This window comes from Solanum pennellii, chromosome 10 (assembly GCF_001406875.1).
Source record: "Solanum pennellii chromosome 10, SPENNV200".
Taxonomy (NCBI): Eukaryota; Viridiplantae; Streptophyta; class Magnoliopsida; order Solanales; family Solanaceae; genus Solanum; species Solanum pennellii.
Window position 1 is genome coordinate 5000309 of NC_028646.1, and position 23930 is coordinate 5024238.

The window sequence follows — 23930 nt, forward strand, 5'->3', positions numbered from 1 at the left end:
AGAATGTCTCCTCCGAAGGCTGTAAAACATACGGTTGCTGCAGTAGCACAAACTGTAGCTCTTGAAGCATCAAATGCTACTGCCCCCAGTGGTGTTAATGTACCTGAAACTAATGATACAGAACATGAATGTATAATTTCTTTGTAACTTGCCTGAAATATACTCATTACTTCCATCTTTTGATGGACACATCTATATGTGACAAAAAATGGAATAGGCATGTTAGTATTTAGTATTTAGTTTTTGAGCAAATGAATAAGTAGATGTGGTTTGATCTAGATGTTGGGTTATTTGATCTACTATCATTGTCATGTTTACTCTGCTTTAGACTCACTCATTGTTTACCGTCCCAGTATGAGTACATTGTCATCTGATTTACTTTGATTTTAATTCTTGGAGATGACTGATACTCCATTTATGTCTGCAATTTGCGTCTAGATGTTACTGTATCCTAACTCGAAGCTGAATTTAAGAGATTTAGGCCTATTAAGAAAGGAGGTGTACAAGTTAGAAGTAATAGGGTTGGTTCAGCATACATTATATTCAGGAGCTGCGTTTTGTGCTACTGCAGCAACCGGCTGCTTTACAGCCTTCGGAGGAGCCACTCTTGAAGTATTGGTGGGTACATAGATTTTGGTTGGCCCTTTCTTTGTTTGTGAACTGACAATTGATGCATACGACTTCTTTGGAGCATCCTCTTGGGCAACAGAATTAGTTGATTCTGTATTTGTAGGGTGATGGTCCTCGTTGAAATAGGATCCAGTTTCCACAACAATCTCTCTTTCATGAGCAACTTGCCTCCAATCTACCGAAGAGTCATTGGCTTTTTCCTCAACATGTTGAACTTCTTATTCAGGTGAGCCAGCTTGGTCGAGATTTGGAGGATCAACCACATGAGTAGGTTCTGTATTCAAAATGAAAATAGTAAAATATTTTAAGAGGATAAAAGAACAAGTTCATTTATTGAATTAGAAAAGAGATCCAACCTGGATCAGGGGTAAGAACCTCTGACTGCACATCCTCAGTTACATTAAGCACTTCTGAAACGGTATCAATCTCATTGTCTTCGACATACCTAAAAACATCATTCAACACAAAATAACCCTTGTCCTGCGGAGCAAGGAAAATGTCTGGGCGAATTTCCTTTTTAACTTATCCCTTCCGGTTAAGCATCCAGTCACCAAAACAACCACCCCATCCTTGAAGGAATCTTGTGCATCTGCAGTCCTTATTTCGGCCTTGTAGTTCTTGTAGTCCAATGAACATATCAAAGTGTTTATATTCTGCTCAATCATCAAGAAAAGCGATAAGGTTTTACATATTGCAAAATAATATTCAATTTATCACATTTTTATACAATTCTTGCTAATGATTCTTCAATTAATAATATCTCTAAACAAGATTTTTAAAAAGGTGCAACAAAGAACAATACAAGAAATACACTTTTGGCATTCTACTAATCATGTAAAGTTAGCAACACTTTAAGTACACAATATAGATATGAGGAAGGCGTTTTCTAGACCAAAGGAGTTCTCCAAGTCTCAAATAAATTTGTTGCCAGATTTTAACACCCAAAGATCTACTTATCAAAAGAAGATACCAAGGACCTTGGAACATCTATATGTTGTAAGACAGACAGGTTTTACACATTTCTTAATCTCTGAAAGGACTTCTAACTTCGGGATAGCAACAGTTTCTCTTGGTCATATTCTGTCATTTTACAAAGTGGACAACATGAATTAAAGTCATAACTTTGAAACCCGTTTTTTATTACCGAAAATCTGTTGTTTCTGTCACCAAAACTCAATGGATAATAGGTCACCTTCCACCCTTATTTACTTAAATACAAAATCCAGTTCACAACAGAATTTGAGCTCATGACTTGCGTGCACCTCATGTCCATGTTGTACTACCTTTGCTATTATACAAAAGGCATTGAGGGCCAGTTCTCAAAATCAACTTTTCCAATACTACTAACCACGTTTATATTTTCTGAAAGAGCAACCTAAATTAATTTTGAGACTAACTCCACGCACTGCTTTCTAAGACCCCACCAAGTTGTTACATCAAGCTTTTACCCTCGCTTTCAAATTCATGAACCAAAGGTTACATGCCTTTGTCAAATTCAAAGTATTTTTTGGTGTTAATAAGCATCTTCTCTACAGCATCAACTAAGTGCCCATTTCCAACAAGTATACGAACAACGTCAGGCACCCATTTCAATTTTCTCAAATAGGAAGTAAAAGATGCCATAGGAAAATAATTGATATTATCTTTTTTTTACTTTGAAAGGTAAACAATTGGTGATACCTATTTTCACAAACAGAAGAAAGATATCTTTCGATAACAAATCAACAATCACTCAGAATTTCCCAAATTAAAAAAAATTGGGAATACCAAAAGCTTTCAGACTTTTGAATCAGCACCACAAAATTAGTAAATGTTTTGCTGGTATAACCAAAGTATCATCCTCAAGTCGAGGAAAAAGAATAGAATACTACAGATCATGCAGTTCAGCAATAAAATCTGAAAGCTCTATATATCAGTTTCAGTAACTACAGCTCTTTCAAATATCTGCATTGCTTCTATTACTGGAGGAGATCTAGGGCAAGTGGAAGAAACATTCAAAAGGGATCTTTATCATGAGCAAGTATATCAAAATTTATTAGAGAGAGAAACGAAATGAATACCAAATAAATCCGGCTAATACATTTGCAGACTCTACTTACTATGCACTGCACAGTGCCAATTTTAAAATCATTGTTTTTTCTAAAATCATATCTCGCACAAGAAGTAGGATTTTTATACTGACCCACCTATCAAGAGGTACTTCAGAAGAAAGTTTCGACAAAAGAATAAAGAGTTTAAGACTTCTGGACAAACACAACTGCTACAGCAAATAGACCTGTTCCCTGGATTTGCTCCAGCAGTTGGTCTAGCAGTTATACTATTCCTAGTTTGTAGTTTATGGTGTCAGTCTTATCCTATTATGTTCTCTCTATATATGTAATAGGATTAGTTATTTGGGGTATGTGATTAAGAATTAAAACAACTATATTCTGGAGTATTGTCCTCTCCATACAGACAACTTTGTTAGTATAATTGTTTTTAAGATTCTTGCACAAACTATTGCCAATAAATTTACTTATTTTTTTCTATTTCTTCGGTTCTCTACTTCTGGTTACTATCAGTTTGTATCATAGCAGAACGATCCAACATGGTCAATACCAGATTGTCTAATTCACAAGAAGGCATTCACAATGCTGAATCTCTTGTCTAACAATTATTTGCCACAACATCTAAACTAAATACGACTGACTCACTGGCAGCAGATGTTGCAACACTGAAAGCCCAGACTCGTTGCCCTCAACAAGAAGAATCCAGTCACCGAAACCATAATATAGGAAAATCTGCTTGGCAAGAAAAGGAAGAAGACATTGATAGTCCAGCTTGGCCAAAAAATACTTCCCCGAGGCAATACACCGATGAGGATGGATTTTGAAAGCAAAAAATTATTTCTGCTATTAATAAACTCAAGAGGAACATTAAGTTGAAATTGCAGCGATGTATTTGGAAGGGAATGCTGCTCTGGATCTCTTTTCTTGGATAAATCGTGAGCTAACTTTAATTTATTGGGAAGAACTTGTTAAAAAAGCATTGCAAGAAAATTATGGTCCTACAGAGTTTCAAAATCCCGACAAGCACCTTTGTAACATTCAACAAACGAGTTTTATACTGGGGTATCGTCAAGAATTAGCAAAACATTCGTCTAGGGTCATAAACTGGCTGGATCACTGTCTCTTAGAGTGTCCATGAATGGGTTGAAAGAGGAACGTAAATCCGATGTTAGGATTACAAACCTAGAACACTTTACGGGACTATGAGTTTGGCACTTGATTTGAAAATAAATTAGGCCCAACTCGAAGCAATAGAGTGCCTAACTGGACCCCAATCAACAAACCCATTGTACAACCATTGAATTCTATAGAAACATCCAAAACAATTCTTCCTCTACACATCACAATCCACGCAGCAATGTTTCTTCCAAACCAGTCGTTTCCCAACCTCTTCAAATGCGGACATGGGAACTGAGGAGAAATCTTATGGCACAAGGACTTTGTTATCGTTTCCATGAGAAATTTGCACCCGGTCAGATGCAAATCTGCAAAACTATCTCCCATGGAGATTACCAGAGAAGATCAATTGGAAGAGGTTGATGAGGTCAATGTAGTAGTTGGTGATAACCCTCACGAAACAGAAATTGCTGAAATTTCTTTCAATGCCATTTTGGGACAGTCAATTGATGCTACAATGAAGCTTTAGGGTGAGATCAACCATAGAAAGATTTTAATACTAAAAGATAGTGGTCCCACGCATAATTTAGTTGTTGAATCCATTGTGAAATGTGACAGAGCATAATTTACTAGTAGAAATAGTTCTAACATTCGGTGTGCAAATAGGGAATGGGTACATCNATCCCACGCATAATTTAGTTGTTGAATCCATTGTGAAATGTGAAAGAGCATAATTTACTAGTAGAAATAGTTCTAACATTCGGTGTGCAAATAGGGAATGGGTACATCATATGCTGCAAAAAAGTTTGCTCGGAATCTTCAAATTCAATTAAAGATTACTACCCTTTTGTAATTGGAGGGGCTGATTTGGTTTTTGGTATCAAATTGTTGGCTACTCACAAGAAAATTCAAGCTAACTAGAAGGATATGTTCATAATTTTCGATTGGCAAGGGAAACATTACAAATTGCAATGCTTGAGATCAACAGATTCAGCCACAGCTTCTCTCCAATCTTTAACATGCTATCAGAAGGTCCACGTAATCCAATCCAAACACTTCTAGATTAATTTCAGTTGTTGTTTCTGAACCAACATCTCTTCCACCATCTAGAGCACATTCTCATGTTATTCCTCTGCTACCAAATTCTAACCTCCAAACATCAGACCTTACCATTACCCACATGACCTTACCATTGCCCACAGGGTCAAAATACTGAAATTTGAGAACCAAGTTGCAGCTTTATTAAAATTTGGTTTCAAACGTCCTAGTTCAAGTCCCTTTGCTAGCCAGTTCTGCTAGTGTAAAAGAAAGATAACTCTTGGACGATTTGTGTGGGTTACCGTAGCCTAAACAAAATCACTGTCCCAGACACATACCCATTCCCAATATTGATGAGTTGTTAGATGAATTACATGGAGCCACAAATTTCTCTAAAATTGACCAAGAAAGATGCTTTTTCCTGGCATGCAAAAGAGGAAGAGGTTTTCCAAAATTTAAAGAGGATCTTGACATCAGTACCGGTGCTTCGTCTTCCCAACTTTACTCAAAAGTTTACAGTTGAGTGTGATGCTTCATCTAATGGGATAAAGGCTATTTTACTGCAATAGTGTTATCCAGTAGCCTATTTCAGCAAGGGATTTTCCTTTTCTACAAATCTACTTATGCTCGTGCATTGATGGCCTTGGTCCTTGCATTGCAAAAATGGAAGCATTATCTTTTGGGTTGGCATTTTATCGCCACTACTGACCAATCTTGCCTAAAGTATCTCTTGCATTAGCGGGTGACTACTGCTGAACAACGTTTTTTGTTTAACTTATTACCTTTTGATTTCACTATTGTCTATAAGTCAGGAAGTGAAATCAAAGGAGTTGATGCCTTAATCTCGTCACCCTCAACATGCTGATTTTTTTACTTTGGTAATGCCTATTCCATTAGATTTCATTGATTTGAAAAAAGCAACTGAAGTTGATCCATATACTAAATAGATATGAGATCAACTTTCTTCTAATCCACAAATTCATCCTGATTTCTTGTTATCTCCTTACCATCTTTACTACGAATCTTGGTGGTTATTCCTGATTATCCTGAGCTCAAAGCCAAAATTTTAGCAGAGTACATGATTCACCAACAGGGAGGCACAAAGGATACTTGAAAACTCTCAAAAGGTTATCCATATTTTTTTTCTGGCCTTGTTTGAAGCATGATGTTAAGTTGTTTGTCCAGAATTGTTTGATATGCCAGCAACATAAATATGAAACGCTAGCTCCAGCTTGTCTCTAACAGCCTTTACCCGTTCCTAACAGAGTTTTGGAGGATATCTCCCTTGAGTTTCATTTTTGGACTTCCTCCTTCTAATGGCTTTGATACTATTTTTGTGGTGGTTGACAGGTTTAGGTAAACACAACCATTTTCTTGCTTTATCTCATCCCTTTACCGCTAAAACAGAGGTTGGGGTTTTCTGTAAGGAAATTGTCAGGTTGCATGGTTTACCTCGTTCCATTCTTTCAGATCGTGATGTTGTCTTCACAAGTGCATTTTTGCAGGAACTTTTTTGCCTTAGTCGCACTCGTCTTTGTATGCGTACTTCGTATCACCCCCAATATGACGGTCAAACAGAAATGTGGTCAATCGAAGCCTTGAAACTTACTTGCGTTGTTTTGCTCATGACAAGCCAAAATCATGGCTTCAATATCTATCTTGGGCTGAATACTCTTTCAATAGTGGATACCACTCTTCAGCCAATATGACTCCTTTCCAGATTGTGTACTGGAGGGAACCACCACCCTTGCATCCCTTTGTTCATGAAGAAACGAAAATTGTTCAACTTGAACAGCAGCTCGTAGGACGAGATCAAATGTTAGAGATACTGCATTCCATTCGATGAAGGCTTAATCTAGAATGAAGACTCAAGCTGATTCCAAGCGGAGCAACTTATCTTTTAATGTGGGTGATGCTGTTTTCCTTCATTTGCGTCCTTATTGGCAGAAGAGTTCAGTAAAACGTCTTAATGAGAACCTTTCACCTCGATATTTTGGAACATACAAAATTGTTCGCAGAGTTGGTCGTGTTTCTTATGAATTGCAGCTGCCTCAAACATCTAAGATACATCCTATTTCTCATGTGTAGCTACTTTGTCATGCTTCTGGTTGTTCTGATATTGTTTCCCCTCCACCCTTACCACTTTAGGGTGAACTGGAATTGATGGTGCAACCTGTAAAGGTTTAATCGCATCATTGGGTGAAAGAGGCAGGAGTGTCTATTCCTCCTAATACCATTTGTATTTTCCTCAGCAGACCAAAAAAAACAACAAAAACATACAAGAAGATAGATTCGTACAAGAAATAAGCATGAGTTAGTAGATGAAAAACTTGGTCGTCAAAAACTTCTAGAGTTTTTGGCTTGGTTTTGCGGCCAATGACAGATAGATCGTTAGACTTAAATGATAGTTCCTCTTTCCAAACACCTTCCAGCACATTACGTATCATAAAAGTAAACAAATTAATTCTACTTATACTCACTTTCATTGTTGTCACCGAGGTGATCACGCCATTAGCATATGGGCGACTCAAGACACTTGAATCCTGGTAGAATCGGTACACTGACTCCGGGGAGTGATGCTGAATTTGATAATACTGCTCAACAAAAGCAATTCCAACGACTTGAGCAGAAGGTGGAGCTACAGTTTGCATGGCCATTCTGTAGAAATTCAACAAGATGGTTGTCACTAAGAAACATCCATGTTGTCATTATTTATGCAAGAAAAATACATCAGGTGCAAATATCAGTATAGTTCAAACAGAAAGTACAAGAATACATGTTACTCCATGGTGCAAAGGAAAAAGAATGATCAAGATGGTCAGAATCTGAACATATAGGCAACATTGCTATGGGTCGGGAAATCAAACATGAAACATCCCCAGGATAACTTTGTCAGTTGTATGACTATGATGCTAGATTCCAGGATATCACAAGCAGGGTATACAAAATTAATCTTTGTACAACCTACGTATTGAGGGTTTTCATTTGGTAGTTTCTAGTAGTTGGAAAAAGCCACGTACTTGCAAAAGAAAAGGTTAAGTCCTAATATAGCCTTATTAAGCCTCACTGATCAAAATATAGGGTGTCTTCAATATAAAGCAAAATGTTTCCTGGAAAATAAGTGAGTTTCTTACTTATGTTTTTGTGTTCAATACACAAGCAAAAAAATATTTGTATATAATCTAGACCAATACGATGGAGGTGGGAGTGGGGTAGGTTTGTGGGGATGCGGGCTACAGGGGTGGGAGCGAAGGTGAGGAGGACAATTAATGTGGAATGCCACTTGTGGGACATATTTTTACCTACTTCCACTAAGGAAGTTATTCTCCGTATTTTTAAGGAACTTGTATTCCTAAAAAAAATGTTGACAAAATGAATATATGGGACAATTGGAAAACATTCTTTTTTTCCTCCATAACGAACACACCCATATTATACATGTATATTAAGCCCTAAATAACAAATATTGACACAAGTGCGTAGTCCATTAGTGACTAACAAGTCGATCAAAATAACAAACGAGCAGTTCTGGGAGATGAACAAGACTAATGGGTAAAGACATGTCCGGCTCCAAGATAAAGCTAGTAAGGCTTGTTCTTTAGTCCCCATATTTTTTGTGGGTGGGTGGGGGTTCTAGAATTTTAAATTTGTTTACTTGTGGCCAAACTATTTTTTATTTCAAAATAGATTTGGACAATTTGAATCATAAGATAATATTATTGGTTTTCTATTTAGTCGTAAAAATTGAGATCATTCGATGACAAGATTTTATTTTTTTTTGAAACTGTAACATTGTATTTCACATAGTACTTAGGTAGTACTGAAAAACCATATTTACAAAAGCAAAAAGTAAGTATAATATATCCAAAAAACTGAACCAAAACATCTACGATTGACTCAGTTTCATTGGAGTAGACATTTGTACACCAAAAGCAGAACAACAAAATACACTTAAGCCTAACTTCCTGCAGGTTGTTGTTCCTATTTTCAAAACATCTCTCGTTTCTCTCCCCATATAGTCCACCAAATACTAGCAAAGATCATCCGCCATCTTTCTCTGTTTGTAGCCCCAACTCCAGCCATATCCTAAGTCTCATCAATCTGGCTAGGCATACACCAAGATATGCCTCTGAGATTAAGGAAAATCTGCCAAGAGATGTCTCACTGTCTCATTAGCCTTCCCACACAAGGAACATCTATTGCATAGAGAGATTCCTCTCTTGGCCACATTATCCAATGTCAAGACTGCCTCCTTGGCTAGTAGCCATGTAAAGCATGCCACTTTGTGCGGTACTTTGACCCTCCAGATTTGCTTCCAGATTTCATTGCATCATAGACCCCAATTACTTGGAGCTTTCTTTCTTGAGGATGAGTTATGTTCTAACCTTAATTACTTCATATCTACACGTTCGTTATGTCACTCAACTTGTACTCCAGGTACTGTCTTATTCCTGCTCAACCTGGACTCTTTAGATTGTAGGATCTATCTCCAAACCTGTCATTAACCCTATCATGTATCTCATCAATTAGCATTATGTCATCGTCAAAGAGCATGTACCATAGAGCCTTTTCTTATTCATTGAATTTTTCCCAGGCTCTAACCAATAAGTATAAGGTGAAATAATTGCTTATGAAATGATAAAAATTATGAGAGCAAGTTGGAGTTTAGCTTAAGAGTTGAGGAACTTGAGATGCATTCTCCAAATAAAGTAATGGAGTTGGGTGAGAAAGTTCTATTTTGTTGGAGTCGTGGGGAAGGGTGAGTGTGCTCTAAAGAGTAATTTTAATTGGAGCTTTTTGGCGTCATGTGACTTGCACATGGATAGTTTCTTAACATAGTCAAAATACAGGATGAAGTTGCAAAGTTCAGAATATTTGAAGGATAGTTTTTGTTCATTTATTTTCCTCTGTAACGAACACACCCATAACATATAGATATATGAAGCCCTAAATAACAATATTGACACCAGTGCATTCTCTATTAGTAACTAACAAGACGACCAAAACAACAAAGAGCAGTTCTGGTAGATGAACAAGACTAATGGGTAGAGCCGGGGCTAGCTCTAAAGACTGCTAGTAAGGCTTGTTATAGACCCTATATTGGGATTTGGGGGGTTAATGATAGTACTTTTAGTAGAAAGTAAAAGAAGTATAAAAGAAAAGAAATTATACTATAATTTATTCATAAAATTTAGAGTTGATTATTCTTGACCAAACCTTTTGTTACTTCAAAACAGATTTGAACAATTTGAAGCGTAAAAATTGAGATCACTAGATAACGAGAATTTGAAAGAACATAGATTTGACCTTGAATGTTCCTTGAAATATAGATGTCTACACACATTTCTGAATTAAAAGTGTTGGAGAAAAATAGTACAAGTAGAAGAAAATATGCAAATTAATATAATGAATCAAATAAAAATAATTGATTATTTCTTAAATGTCCTTGTAACTTGTAAATGATGTCTTAGCTTTAAAAAATATCAAAACTAAATTTGATAAAATCTTATATAAGATTAAGAATGTCTCGAGAAAGATTAAAGGTTGACTATACAATCATTGATAAAGAATTATTAGAAGAAATCGATTATAAAAAATAACTAATAACTTTGCATCTCAACAAACTAGAAAAATAGACTTCAAATAATAAATATTATATATATATATTAAAATTTAGACCCCAATTAAACGCTCGATTAGGCCACTCATCTGCTTGAGCCGACCTGGATAAACCACTAGCGGAGACTAAAATAACCCAAACAAATTCACAACTACTTTTTTTGGAGGGAGCAGGTTTAGGTTTCATATCACAAATGCAACTCTAATAATAACTAGCAGAACTAAACTAAATAGTAAGACACACAAACCACACAGATCTGTTCACAATTTTCATCAAACAGAGCAGTTCATCCAGACCAGAAACCAAAGCATTTTAACAAAAAATAGAAACTTATGAACAATTATCATAATAACAAATAATTATTGATCACATAGAATGTGGCGGTGCAAATGCATAATAAATAACAAAAAATAGTTGTTTTTACTAATTTTTGAAGTTAAGGTTGAAAAACAAGTAAGCAACTCAACAGTTACAATATTAAGCAGATCATTAACTAAAAAAAATACCATATGAAGTACCTGAAATTGAAATGGAAGTTGCAGAAGATTCGTGCGGAGATATTGAGTAATCAATAGAGGAGATTAGTTTGGTACTTTGGTTTAGAAGAGAAGGAAAGAATATTTTGAGTGAAAGCTACTTGTGATGGGAAGCTTGGGAACGGCTGAAGGGCTTGATTCCATAAGTACAGACCACCCCTATTTCAATTACAATCAACTCCCTCATATTTTGTAAATGATACAACTTAACCCCTCAACTCTTTTTTTATTTTACTTTTTTCACTCTTTTCAATCATATATATGGATTAAATTAAAATTCACTAAAATGACAAAGATAATCCCTATATTACAATTCAGAACATTAATCTCATACAATATATTCTATGAATTATAATTTAAAATAAATATTGTCATTTTAATACGAAATAGTATTACGCTATATTGAGCTAAATACATTAAAAATGTCAAAATTATTTACATTATCAAATATATTTATTTGAATATATATAGAACGTTTCATGTATATATCCTAAAAGGGACAATGTACAATAGATCCCTAAACTTATTAAAATAGGTTAATTTATCATTATGTTTTTGGCTAAAAAATAATTTCAGTTTTATATTATTAAGTTCAAAAATATTTTTATTATTAACAGATATTTTAAAAAAAAAAAATAGACAAATTTATCCTTTGCACTATTCAAAATAGGCGGGTGGACGGGGTCTTTTGTTTTCTTATATATTAGGTATATGAATTTTTATTTCTAAACATGATATCACATATCTTACTTACATGATTATTTGAAATTATTTTCTAAAATAATAAAAATAAATCTGTTTCACGGATTCTAAAATTGATTTAATTAAATTCAATTATAACTTGATATGTCATCACAAGTTACCGTCGAAGACTAGTGATGTGATGGTTCTGAAAAAAAAAAGAGCAGTAGAATAATTATTTAATTGGAGAATTAATACAAGTAATTAAACTTTATATAAAGCATAAAATTGACATCTAAAATAGTCAAATTCATCTCACAAACTACAATACAAATATTTGCTGTAGTCTTTACAATTACGAGCATTTGGGATAGAATTAGATCATTTTTTTATATATATATTTTTGATCAGCCATTGATTAAAAAGGGTGTTTTTTTCTAAGTTAGTGTGCGTATTTTAGTAAAAAAAACGTAAGAATAAGAATATTTTTGAGCAAATAAATATAACAAAAGATAAAATTGATCCATTTTTAAATTTTTCACAAGTATCTTTGACACTTTTACCTATCTTAAATGAAGACATTGTAGACACTAGTGCCTAATTGTTCATTAGTATTTAATAGTATATATTTTGTCTTGGCGATAGATGTATATATGCGACAAATTTAGAACGAGATGTCATAATGTATGTTATTTACAAATGAGATAATTTTAATTAACGAGACTCGGACAAAGTTAATATATACTAAGATAGACGTATGGAGACAAACCATGAAGTCTAAAGTGTTTATGTTAAACAAACCCAAGACATACCATTTCAAGTGCAAGTTAAGTGATGTAATACATGAAGTTACCATAGAAGTGAGGATTGATACCCATATCATCCAAAACAAAGGAATTTTTAAGTAAATTAGGTCTATATCAAAGGTAATATGGATATTAACGGTGATATCACACATCGTATTGGTAGGAAAATGAATGAAATGGAGGCTCATATCTAAATTTTGTGTGACAAAATGTGTCACCAAAACTTAAAATCAAGTTTTACAAAATAATGATTAAACATACTATGTTGTATGGAGCGGAGTATTTGTGATCAAGCTCTTTTCAAAATATGGAAGTTATGAAAAAGAGGAAGATGAGATGGACGTGTGAACATAATAAGAAAGATAAGACTAGAAATGAAGATATGCACAACCAAAAATAGGAGGCTTGACTGAGATGGTTCAGAAATGTGAACAAAAGATGTACTGATCTCCTACTGAAAAGATGTGAGATGTTCACAATGGATGGTTTCAGGAGAGGTAGAAATAGACAGAAGAAGTATTGAGGAGATGTTGCATATGTTCAACTTACCAAGGACATATTTAGAATTAAGTTTATGAAAAACATAAATCAAAAGATAAAAATGGTAGGCAGTTTGTACTGTCTCGTTTGTTTCATACTATGTATTACTCTTGTAGCTTCTTGTTTCTTCGATACTCGTTAGTAGTTTTTTTTACATCAATTATAGTATTATCTTATAATCATAGTTATTGTTGTTGTTTTTTTACAATATTGTCATGTCTTGTAATTTAGTATATTTCCTCAATTTCTTCGCTTGTGTTTTTTTTTACGCCAAGGAGCTATCAAAAACAACATCTCTAACTTTTACTATCCAAGGTAGGGAGCGTGAGAAATGAGTACACACCATTCTCTTTATATCCCATTTATCAAATTTCAGAGACTTCCCTCCAGGTTTCGCTCTATAACACTCACCTTCCCTGTGGTTTATGATATTACGTCTACCTCCATTATTTTCATTTTCTTGTAACCATTCTTTAAACCAATTTAAAATAAATATAAATTAATTTAGATTTGATCATTTTACTCATATATTTATGAAAGTTTAGATCTAATTGTTAACGATTTGTCTCTATTCGTTGGATCATGTTTCTTATTCGCTTGTGTAAAATTTTTTAACTAAAACAAAAGCTGATTGTTGTCAGATTATGATGAATTATTGTGGGGGAAAAGTCTACATGAATTGGTAAAGATGAAATGATGATGAAGAGTTAATATTTGGTGAAAATGATGGGTCAGCTTGAATGAAAACTTTAATCTTTATTGGATTAAAAAAACACGTATTGTGCTAATTTATTTTTAAAATAATTGTTAAATGAGTTATTTTTTATATAATATTTATTAATATGATGAAATTAATCTAAAGAAGGGCGAAATTGTTAAATCTAAATTAATTTATATTTATTTTAAATAAGTTTAAAGAATGGTTACAAGTAAATAGAAATAAGGAAGTTAGACATAATATTTTCAACCACATGAAAGGTGAATGTTATAAAGCGAACGAAATCTAGAGGGAGGTCTCTAAAATTTGATAAATGGGATATAAATGGTAATAAATTAAAATGAAGGAAATATAAATAACTTATCGAAATATATTTGAATATGTAGGTATTTCCACTTATCAGTTGGGAGCCGAATTAACCGAAAACATTAATACGAATTTCCTTTTTTTTTAAAAAAAAAAAACAAACAGAAAGAAAGACCAGAAAATTCTAGAAAGAAGTTCCATTTCTAGAACTACCTTCTCTTCGCCAACACAAAATCGCAATTCTCAGAAAATCGAATCACAAAAGTTTACAACAATGGCGTCGGCAGGCAAACGCTACTTGAAGAAGCCATGGGAGATCACAGGACCTCAATCGAGTCCAGAATATGTATCCGCCGTACCAAAAGCTACAGTGTACAGAGTTACCTGCCCTGCTACAGCACAAGCTCAAGCTATAATCCCCACCTCAAATGCCGATACGGTATACGATATCAAGTACTTCTCTCGGTGACCAGCGGCGTAATCGTCCTCCTATAAGGCGCACTGTTCTTAAAAAAGATGATGTTGAGAAGATGATGAAGGAGAAGACATTTAGTATTGATGATTTTCCGAAACCCTACTTGACTGCAAAAGTTGAGGAAGATTGTAATGCTATTGGTGGTGGATACCAGAAATGAAGGTACCTATATTAGATATCGCTTATTTAATTTTTCCTCTCGCCTCCGTTCGTCTCAATTAAAGTGTCTTATTTGGTCCATTATTTTAGTAGCCGTTTGATCATGTTTTACTATAAAATTCGAATATCCATGTGTCATGATAGTTAGTAAGTTTTTCAGTTCCGGCATCCTATTTGGCAAATTCAAGACACATGTTAAAGAACTTTATACATATTTTTAATTTAAGATCGTAAAATTAAAGAGTTCCGTTTATTTCTTGAACTCCATATTAGGGTAAATTAAGACATTTAAGTTGGAGCGAAGGTGGTAGCAGTTTTAGTGCATTTATCTATTTATTCTGTTAGGTGTGTTTTCTATGGGAAAAATATTCTTCATGGAAGTATTTTGGCGAGAGATCAGTGTTTGGCTTGATATATATAGACGTGGTGATATATCATATATGGTAATTCCTACAAATTGTGGAATAAAAGGTATATATGAGGATGATTTTTGGTGATAATTTTGATATTGAGGGTGGATAGCAAATGTAAAACTGGTTTGATTGAAGCAAGTAATATGAAATATATAGGAATTGGGATATAGATATATAGGAAAATGACATGACATCTACCCATATGTGGTAAAAGCTCAGGGGAGTAACTAAATACTGGAAAAGTTCCGGGAAAAAATACATAATTCTTGCCATGCTAAATGCACAATGGAATGATTCAGGGTGTTGGTTTTATATCTGTGTATTCACTCCATGAAGTTAAAATTTCTTGTTAGAGCGATTAGATAATACAAGTCCTTGACGGGTAATGCATGGTTTGCTTTGAATAAGGAGCTGAGACAGATACATGATGTTGATTCATATTCTGATTGGAGAAAAAAAAAAGCTAGCCTATTTGTCATATCCTCAGTTGAATGATGAAGCAGGAGTTTGCCAAATTAAGTTATCTGTTTCGTATTTGATCTTTAAACTGCAAATGAAATATCAAACAAAGAATTTGGTGAACTGTTATAGAGAAAGTCTGCCATATAAGATTGTACAAACAATACTCTGAAGAGTAAAAATCTTAAAATGTTAGAGGAAACAAATGCAATTCTAGTGAAAAAGGGATGCTTTTGGAACAACAAAGATAGCAGAATATATCCCAATTGTCTATGTATTACATTTCCTTCAAGGGTTACCTTTTATTTTTATTAAGTTTGTAATATCATTTAAAGGCATATTCAAGAAAATACAAATAGAACATTGTACAAAAGACAAAAATAAAAGACTATGCTATAACTAGGAAATTGGCAAAATCCAAAAACTTCTCTAGGCTATTTACAGGGGTTAGAAAGTTCCAACTTGAAAGACTTATAACTAGACAATCTATCTTACAAGATGTGTTGGAGTTGAGATTCATCAAAACATCTATTGTTCCTCTCGTTCCAAAGATGCCAAAAGATAGTAGCGGCACCCTGATAGATTGTACTTCATGGTATACTCTTTCACTTTATGATTTTGATCTACATTAGGATGATGTGTACTTGCACAATCTGTAACTAGTTGCCACTATTTAGCAGTCAAGATAATGAGTCATAACACAGTTTTTTGTTGTTTGTTCGCTTACATATGTTCAATCTGGGATAGAACTGTGAGAGAACTTTGGGGTTCCCCATGGGTCACAGAGGAAGTTTTTATATGAACAAATTCCATGAAGAAAGAAGACTAACACTAGAATCTAGAATTTCCAATATCTAAAACGGTATTCGTTATACAAGATAAAGCCAGTGTAGATATTTCATTCACAGTGAGAATTAACTTCACATTAGAGGAGTTAAGACTTTGTTGTAACATCTAGAATTGATGGCTTCCTATTCTCCACTAAATGAGATGATGTTTTTAGAAGTATCAAGCAATCCAGCTACATACAATATTTTAACTTGACCAGAAACATCTTGCTTAAAATTTTCACGGATGACGAACCTACTGTGATCTCGTTTAGTTACTTTAAATTCAAAGACATATAGTTAGAGGTAGATGGTTTCACAAAAATTAAAAGGAAGAATCCTTGCTTTTGAGTTAGAAGGCTAACCAAGCTTCTTATTGCCTCAAAGTTGAAACTTGAGTATTTTTCGCAGACTGGGACGAAGGAAGTACCAGATTACGGAGAAAATTAGTAGTATAAATCAGATCTCTTAAACAGGATGGAGAGTTCGTAACGAAAAATTACTGATCAAAGGATTTCTAGGAAGTTACTATCGCTGAGGAAAGATCGTGAAGGTGAAAAATTATTTGTTTATGGTTGCCAAAAAAAAGCGCTGCATGGACCATTCCTGAAGGATGAGGTAGCTAATATTTCTAAGCCATATGAAGGAATTAAGGTTACTTAATGTTTCACCGCGGCCTTTTTTCAGGAATGTTGGCGAATTATCATGGGATATATACGTAATGCTCTAAAGTAATTTTCTTTTTTTATATGTTCAAGACTTCCAAAAACAATGCATCTTCCTTTATTGCTTTGACACCAAAAATATGTGGTATAGAAGAAATGAGGGATTTCAAGCTATTATCATCGATCGAGACAAGCATATACTTTATTGGTAAGTTGAGACCAACATATGGAAAATCATTAGAAAACTGCTAACTACAGATCACTTATGTTTGTTTCGATTGTCAACAAATGCCTGGAAAGAAATGGGACCAGGCAATAAACCGGTGGTTGGAAAAGCTTTTACCATGTAATCATTTCCTATATCTTTTGGAAGTTACAGATGGGATGTGGCATCACCACATACAAGTTCTCAATTCTAACTAATGGTAATGATTCTTACCTTCTCCGAGGGGATTAAGGTAAGCAGATCGTTTGTCACCCTTACTGTGATGGAGGGACCTCAGCGAGATGTTGGGGATCTACTTTGAGGAAGAGATGGGATAATAATATAAGAGTTTGGACATAAATGGCGCTCAAGAAAACATGTCACACATTTTTTATGCTGAATTTCTGATTACACATTGATTTTTTGAGATGTAGCGGAGATGTGACTGAAGTATCTCAGACTCATTATGTTGTTCTTTTTCTGGCTGCTTTTTGTATTGCATATAACCAAAAAGTTCCGGAACATAGTCAATGAAGTTCTTAGCATACAATGACCGGCTAAGATTCTTGCTTCCAGAGATGAAAATAGGAGGGGCACTCTATGAAAAGGCAAGGGAGAACAAAAATACTCTCATTTGGTAGAGTTTGAAAAAGTTATTAAAGAACAAACGGAGGGGGATTATAGGCAGAAACATGAATCACATTACAAATGCCCCTAACTAGTAAAGTTGTAGTATCTAGGGGAAGCGAGGAGTCGTGAAGGATAACCTCCCGAAGGAGCGTCGTGGGAAACTGGTTGCCTTTGTAAGAGAAAAAACATTAGTTGAGTGGCCACATGAGATATTATCTCTTAACTTGTGAACCTTCTTTGTGTTAGGATCGAATTCACGCACACACACTAGATGAATGAAGAACACAAGAACTTTCAAGAGAAAGAGATTAGAAATCTAGAGAGAGAGAGAGAAAACCCAATATTTCGTGGTAACACCCCGTGAGTAAACTTCCACGGCGGTGAGGTATATTTATATTAATAAGTAAGAGTATTTTTGGTTACAGAGAATAAATAGAGAATAAATAGGAAAGCCTAAAATAGAGAATAAATAGGAAAGCCTAAAATAGAGAATAAATAGGAAAACCTAAAATTAATCAGACTCCACTACCTAACAATTCTCCCACTTGGAGACTGACTAAGTCATCCAATAAATACATTCTCAAAAAAAATCTCTTCATCATCAACATCTTTACCGCACCGCAACATCTGTAGCAACAACTACAGAAGACCAACCGAGGTTTTACATAACCTCAGTTTCCCAACATCAACACATTTCGTCAACATGTCTGCCGGGTTCTTTGCACCCTCTATCTTCTCCAAGCACATATCACCATCCTCCACTGCCCTGCGAGTGAAATGGTATCGCCTTCTGATGTGCTTTGTCTTCGAATGATAGACTGGATTTTTCACCAACTGTATGGCACTCTGGCTATCTGAGTAAAGAATCTTCTCGCTCTGCTTCTTGCCCAATTCCTCAAGATAATCTGCCAGCCATATCATCTCTTTCCCAGCTTCAGCTATTGCCACATACTCAGCTTCAGTAGATGAAAGAGAAACACACTTCTGAAGCCTGGACATCCAACTCACTGCTGTTCCACCTATGGTGTAAATGTACCCGGATGTACTCTTGCTCGAGTCAACATCCCCACCAAGATCAGCATCCACAAAACCCTGTAGAGTCACCTTGCCTTTGCCAAAACAAAGTGAAGTACTGGATGTACCTCTCAGATATCTCAGAAGCCACTTCACAGCTTCCCAATGCTCTTTCCCAGGGTTCGCCATGTACCTGCTAACAACTCCCACTGCATGTGCTATATCAGGTCTAGTGCAGACCATAGCATACATCAAACTACCAACTGCTGAAGCATATGGAACAAGTGCCATGTGATCACGCTCCTCGGCAGTCTTGGGTGACTGCTCCTTTGACAATTTAAAGTGATTTGCCAATGGAGTAGTCCTGGGTTTAGCATCATTAACCCTGAATCTGCTCAGCACCTTCTCAATGTACAACTCCTGAGATAGATTTAAAGTGCCAGTAGATCTATCCCGAGAAATCTTCATCCCCAAAATCTGTTTTGCTGGACCCAAATCTTTCATCTCAAATGCTGCAGACAACCTTGTCTTCAGATTGTTAATCTCCCTCATACTAGATCCTGCAATCAACATATCATCCACATACAAGAGTAGAAAGACATATGAATCAGTGTATTTCTTGAAGTAACAACAAGGATCCTTTTCAGCTTTGCAGAATCCACTCTTGGTCATGAAGGAGTCAAACTTCTTGTACCACTGCCTTGGTGCTTGCTTTAGTCCATACAAGCTCCTGGTGAGCTTGCACACCATGTGTTCCTTGCCTGGAACCACAAATCCTTCCGGTTGCTGCATATAGATCTCTTTGTCCAGATCTCCATGTAAAAACGCTGTTTTTACATCCATTTGCTCTAGATGCAAATTTTCCGATGCAACAATACTCAACAGAATTCGAATAGAGGTTAACTTCACAACAGGAGAGAATATTTCAGCATAATCAATACCTTTCCTTTGTGAATATCCTTTAACCACTAAACGAGCCTTGAACCTTCTTTTGCCATCTGGTTCAGTCTTGATTCTGAACACCCACTTGTTCAGCAAAGCTCTCTTCCCTGCAGGTAACTCAGTCAACACCCATGTGTCGTTCTTCTCAAGTGACCTCATCTCATCATCCATGGCTTGCTCCCACTTGATCGAATCCTCCACCTGTAGGGCCTCATCAAAAGACTCTGGTTCCCCCTCATCAGTCAGCAATAGATAGTGTAATGAAGGTGAATACCTATCTGGTGCCCTGATGGATCTGGATGATCTCCTTAACACCTGCTCAGGTGTAACTTGCTCCACTTCAGATTCTTCAGTAGGAGTTGGTTGAGTATCTGCTTCGACATCTCTGGGGTTACTCTTCTCCAACTCAACCTCAACTCCCACTTGCTTTGTAATCTCTAGAACCTTCTGCTCTCTGTCCTTGTACAGGACAGACTCATCAAATGTCACGTCACAATGTCTCAGGATCTTTCTGTTCTTGTCATCCCAAAACCTGTAACCAAACAAATCAGAACCATAGCCTATGAAGTAACACTTCACAGCCTTGGCATCAAGCTTGTCTCTCTTTTCTGGATCAACATGAACATAAGTAGTGCAACCAAAAGTCCTCAAGTGTGAGTACTTGAGTTCTTTTCCTGTCCACACCTCCTCTGGAATCTTGAACCCTAAAGGAACTGATGGTCCCCTGTTGATCAAGTATGCAGCTGTGCTCACAGCATCCGCCCAAAGTGTTTTGGGCAGCCCACAGTGTATCCTCATACTCCTTGCACGCTCATTCAATGTTCTGTTCATCCTCTCAGCAATTCCATTCTGCCTTGCCTTACCAGGAACTGTTCTCATCAATCTGATTCCCTCAGCTGCACAGAATGCCTTGAACTCTGATTTGTCATACTCTCCTCCATTGTCAGACCTTAGGCATTTGACTTTCAAACCGGTCTGATTCTCAACTTCAGCTTTCCACTTCTTGAAAGTTGCAAACACATCTGACTTATGCTTCAAGAAGTAAACCCATACCTTCCTGCTGAAATCATCAATGAAGGTAACATAGAATCTGGATCCTCCAAGTGATGATACTGGAGATGGTCCCCAAACATCTGTATGGACCATTTCCAACCGCACTTTCTTTGGCTCTCTAGGATTCTTTTTGAAGCTTACTCTTTTCAGTTTTCCCATAACACAGCTCTCGCAAAGACCCATATCAACAGACTTCAGACCCTTTAATGCTCCTTTTGCAACCAGCATCTTCATTCCTTTAGTATTCATGTGTCCAAGTCTGTTGTGCCACAGACATGAACCGGAAGCACCTTCAGAAATAGCGGCCATGTTTATACACCCTGCAGTGGTGTACAAGGTTCCTTATTTGGTGCCACAAGCTACTACCATAGCACCTTTCACGATCTTCCACGAACATTTCCCAAACTCTGCTGCATATCCCGTGCTATCCAACTGACCAACAGAGATCAGATTTTTCTTGATCCCAGGAATATATCTGACATCCTTTAATGTCCACTGGTTTCTCGAGGTGGTCTTTATGCAAACATCTCCCTTTCCTTCAATCTCTAAGGCTTTATTGTCAGCAAGATATACTTTTCCAAAATTTCCAGATTTAAAATTTTGGAACAACTCCTTGCTTGGAGACGAATGGAAAGATGCACCAGAATCCAAAATCCAGGATTCAACCGGGCTGTTCACACTAAGGATTAGAGCATCCCCAATGTCCTCTGCTGAATTTACAGAATCATTGTCATCTCCAAATTTCTGATTCTGTTTCTTCTTTGGCTTTGTACAGTTCGTCCGAAAGTGCCCTTTTTCTCCACAGTTCCAACAAGTCACGTTTGATCTGTTCAGTGATTTTCCTCGATTCTTTGATTTTGATCGACCATGTTGATTTTGGCCTTTCGTCTTACTTCTCCCCCTTCGATCAACGCTGAGAGCACTGCCCGATGAATCTCCCACTTCTCATTTGCGAATACTTTTGCTAAGAACAACATCACAATTTCATCAAACTTCAGTTTCTCAGATCCACGGGAACTGCTAATCGCAGCAACAACAATATCCCAAGACTCGGGCAGAGATGACATCAAAATCAACGCTTTAATTTCATCTTCGAAAATAATATCCACAGAATTGAGTTGACTCACAATCATATTGAACTCGTTTATATGATGAGAAACGGATCCAGTTTCAAACATCTGTAAATTGAACAATCTACGCATCAAATATACCTTTTTCATAGCCGATGGTTTTTCGTACATGTTTGACAGTGCCTTCAACAGACCGGACGTAGTCTTCTCCTTCACGATGTTGAACGCCATGTTTCTTGACAAAGTCAACAGGATCAACCCTAGAGCCTGGCGATCCTTGAGTTTCCACTTCTCCTCCGTCATGGATTCCACCTTCACCCCGGTCAACGGTTCGTGAAGATCTTTCTTTTACAGATAATCTTCGATCTGCATCTTCCAGAAACTGAAATAGGATCCATCAAACTTCTCGATTCCAAGCTTCGAACTATCCATCTTCTGTGATCGTGTTGAATCTCCTTAGCTCTGATACCAGTTGTTAGGATCGAATTCACGCACACACACTAGATGAATGAAGAACACAAGAACTTTCAAGAGAAAGAGATGAGAAATCTAAAGAGAGAGAGAGAGAGAAAACCCAATATTTCGTGGTAACACCCCGTGAGTAAACTTCCACGGCGGTGAGGTATATTTATATTAATAAATCAGAGTATTTTTGGTTACAGAGAATAAATAGAGAATAAATAGGAAAGACTAAAATAGAGAATAAATAGGAAAGCCTAAAATAGAGAATAAATAGGAAAACCTAAAATTAATCAGGCTCCACTACTTGACACTTTGGTGGGCATTCCTTTAGGTTTTAGAAAACATTTCTAAGAAAGGTAATTTTGAATTCGTGGAGTTTTCCGTGCTTATTCATTCATCCATTTATGCTTGGATAGGAACACATCGATTCAGGGAAGCTTGTTCTGGTCAATTATTTAGCATTGTTTGCATTGCGACATAGCCTGCAATATTTTCTTTACATGAGATTATTTCGTATAATTCTTAACTAATGGAATTCAATCCCTTTTTACCAGGCTCTCTAGTCATGGCAAACTCGTCCTGCTGCAATAACGTGCCTTGTGATGTTTATATATATATGTGTGTGTGTGTGTGTGTTCTCTGGTGTAAATTGGTCAGAGTCAGTTGTTTCTTGATGATGATGTACCATTTGGAATTTTCAGGAATTGGTAGTGCCATACATTATTATGATATTTGTAACATTTCCTTGATGATGTTAAGTGTAATAGTTAAAAAGAATATCTCGTTTTATATTTAGCTAGTTTTTCAATCTTATCAGATTTAAAAGTCATCTTTACTTTTGGTTTCGAAATCCATCGAATTCCAATTGTGTCTTGTCACAGTCCAATTCTTTTTCTCCATTTAATGTGTGCCGTCTTTATATTAGTTTGGCGGTCGCGTATGCTCCAACTAAACGCAATTTGAAAATGATCTCAATTCATAATCATATATTTTGACGTGTTTTACCATGTTTTATATCACAGGTCCTTTTTTTTTTATTTAATTATGAATTATATATATTTAAAATAAAAAAATGTACACTTATAGAACATCTCGTAAAAAACAACTTCAAAGAAATTTAGAATTGGGAATTTAGTTTCCGACTCAATTTAAATTACGTATGTGCTTCAAAGAATTTACTAAAGCATTGTAAATTTAATTTTTAATTAATAAAATACAAATGTATTTGAAATTTTCAATTTAAACATTTTGATTTCCTTGATTATATATATATATATATATATATATATATATATATATATATATATATATCTTCACATTCACAAAGTCCCATCACTTTATTAGTAGGCACAATTTTCCCTATTTGGGGCCAGGAATTATTCTTCTTTCTTTTTTTTTTCTCTCTCTATTGATAAAGGGAGAAATGGATGTTTGAACTACAAGTAACTAACTTCAGAAGAAAAAAGTGGAAAAAGTCAAAGACATATTTCTTAATAGTGAGTGATACAGAATAGTCG

At 35.6% G+C, this 23930-nt stretch overlaps 1 protein-coding gene and 2 pseudogenes across 1 annotated transcript; 2 read left to right on the forward strand and 1 right to left on the reverse strand.

Moving 5' to 3' along the window:
- Positions 1-527, forward strand: part of LOC107032658 — a 2012-nt pseudogene extending 1485 nt beyond the window's left edge.
- LOC107032660 (ras GTPase-activating protein-binding protein 1-like) lies at positions 528-11083 on the reverse strand. Its single transcript, XM_015234241.2, is given in 5 exon segments — positions 528-904; positions 987-1127; positions 1130-1283; positions 7313-7490; positions 10971-11083. Coding segments are annotated over 4 exon segments (849 nt in total). The 5' UTR covers position 7490; positions 10971-11083.
- A 3132-nt stretch (positions 11084-14215) lies between these two features.
- On the forward strand, positions 14216-23192 carry LOC107032661 (annotated as a pseudogene).
- Positions 23193-23930: the final 738 nt, after the last annotated feature.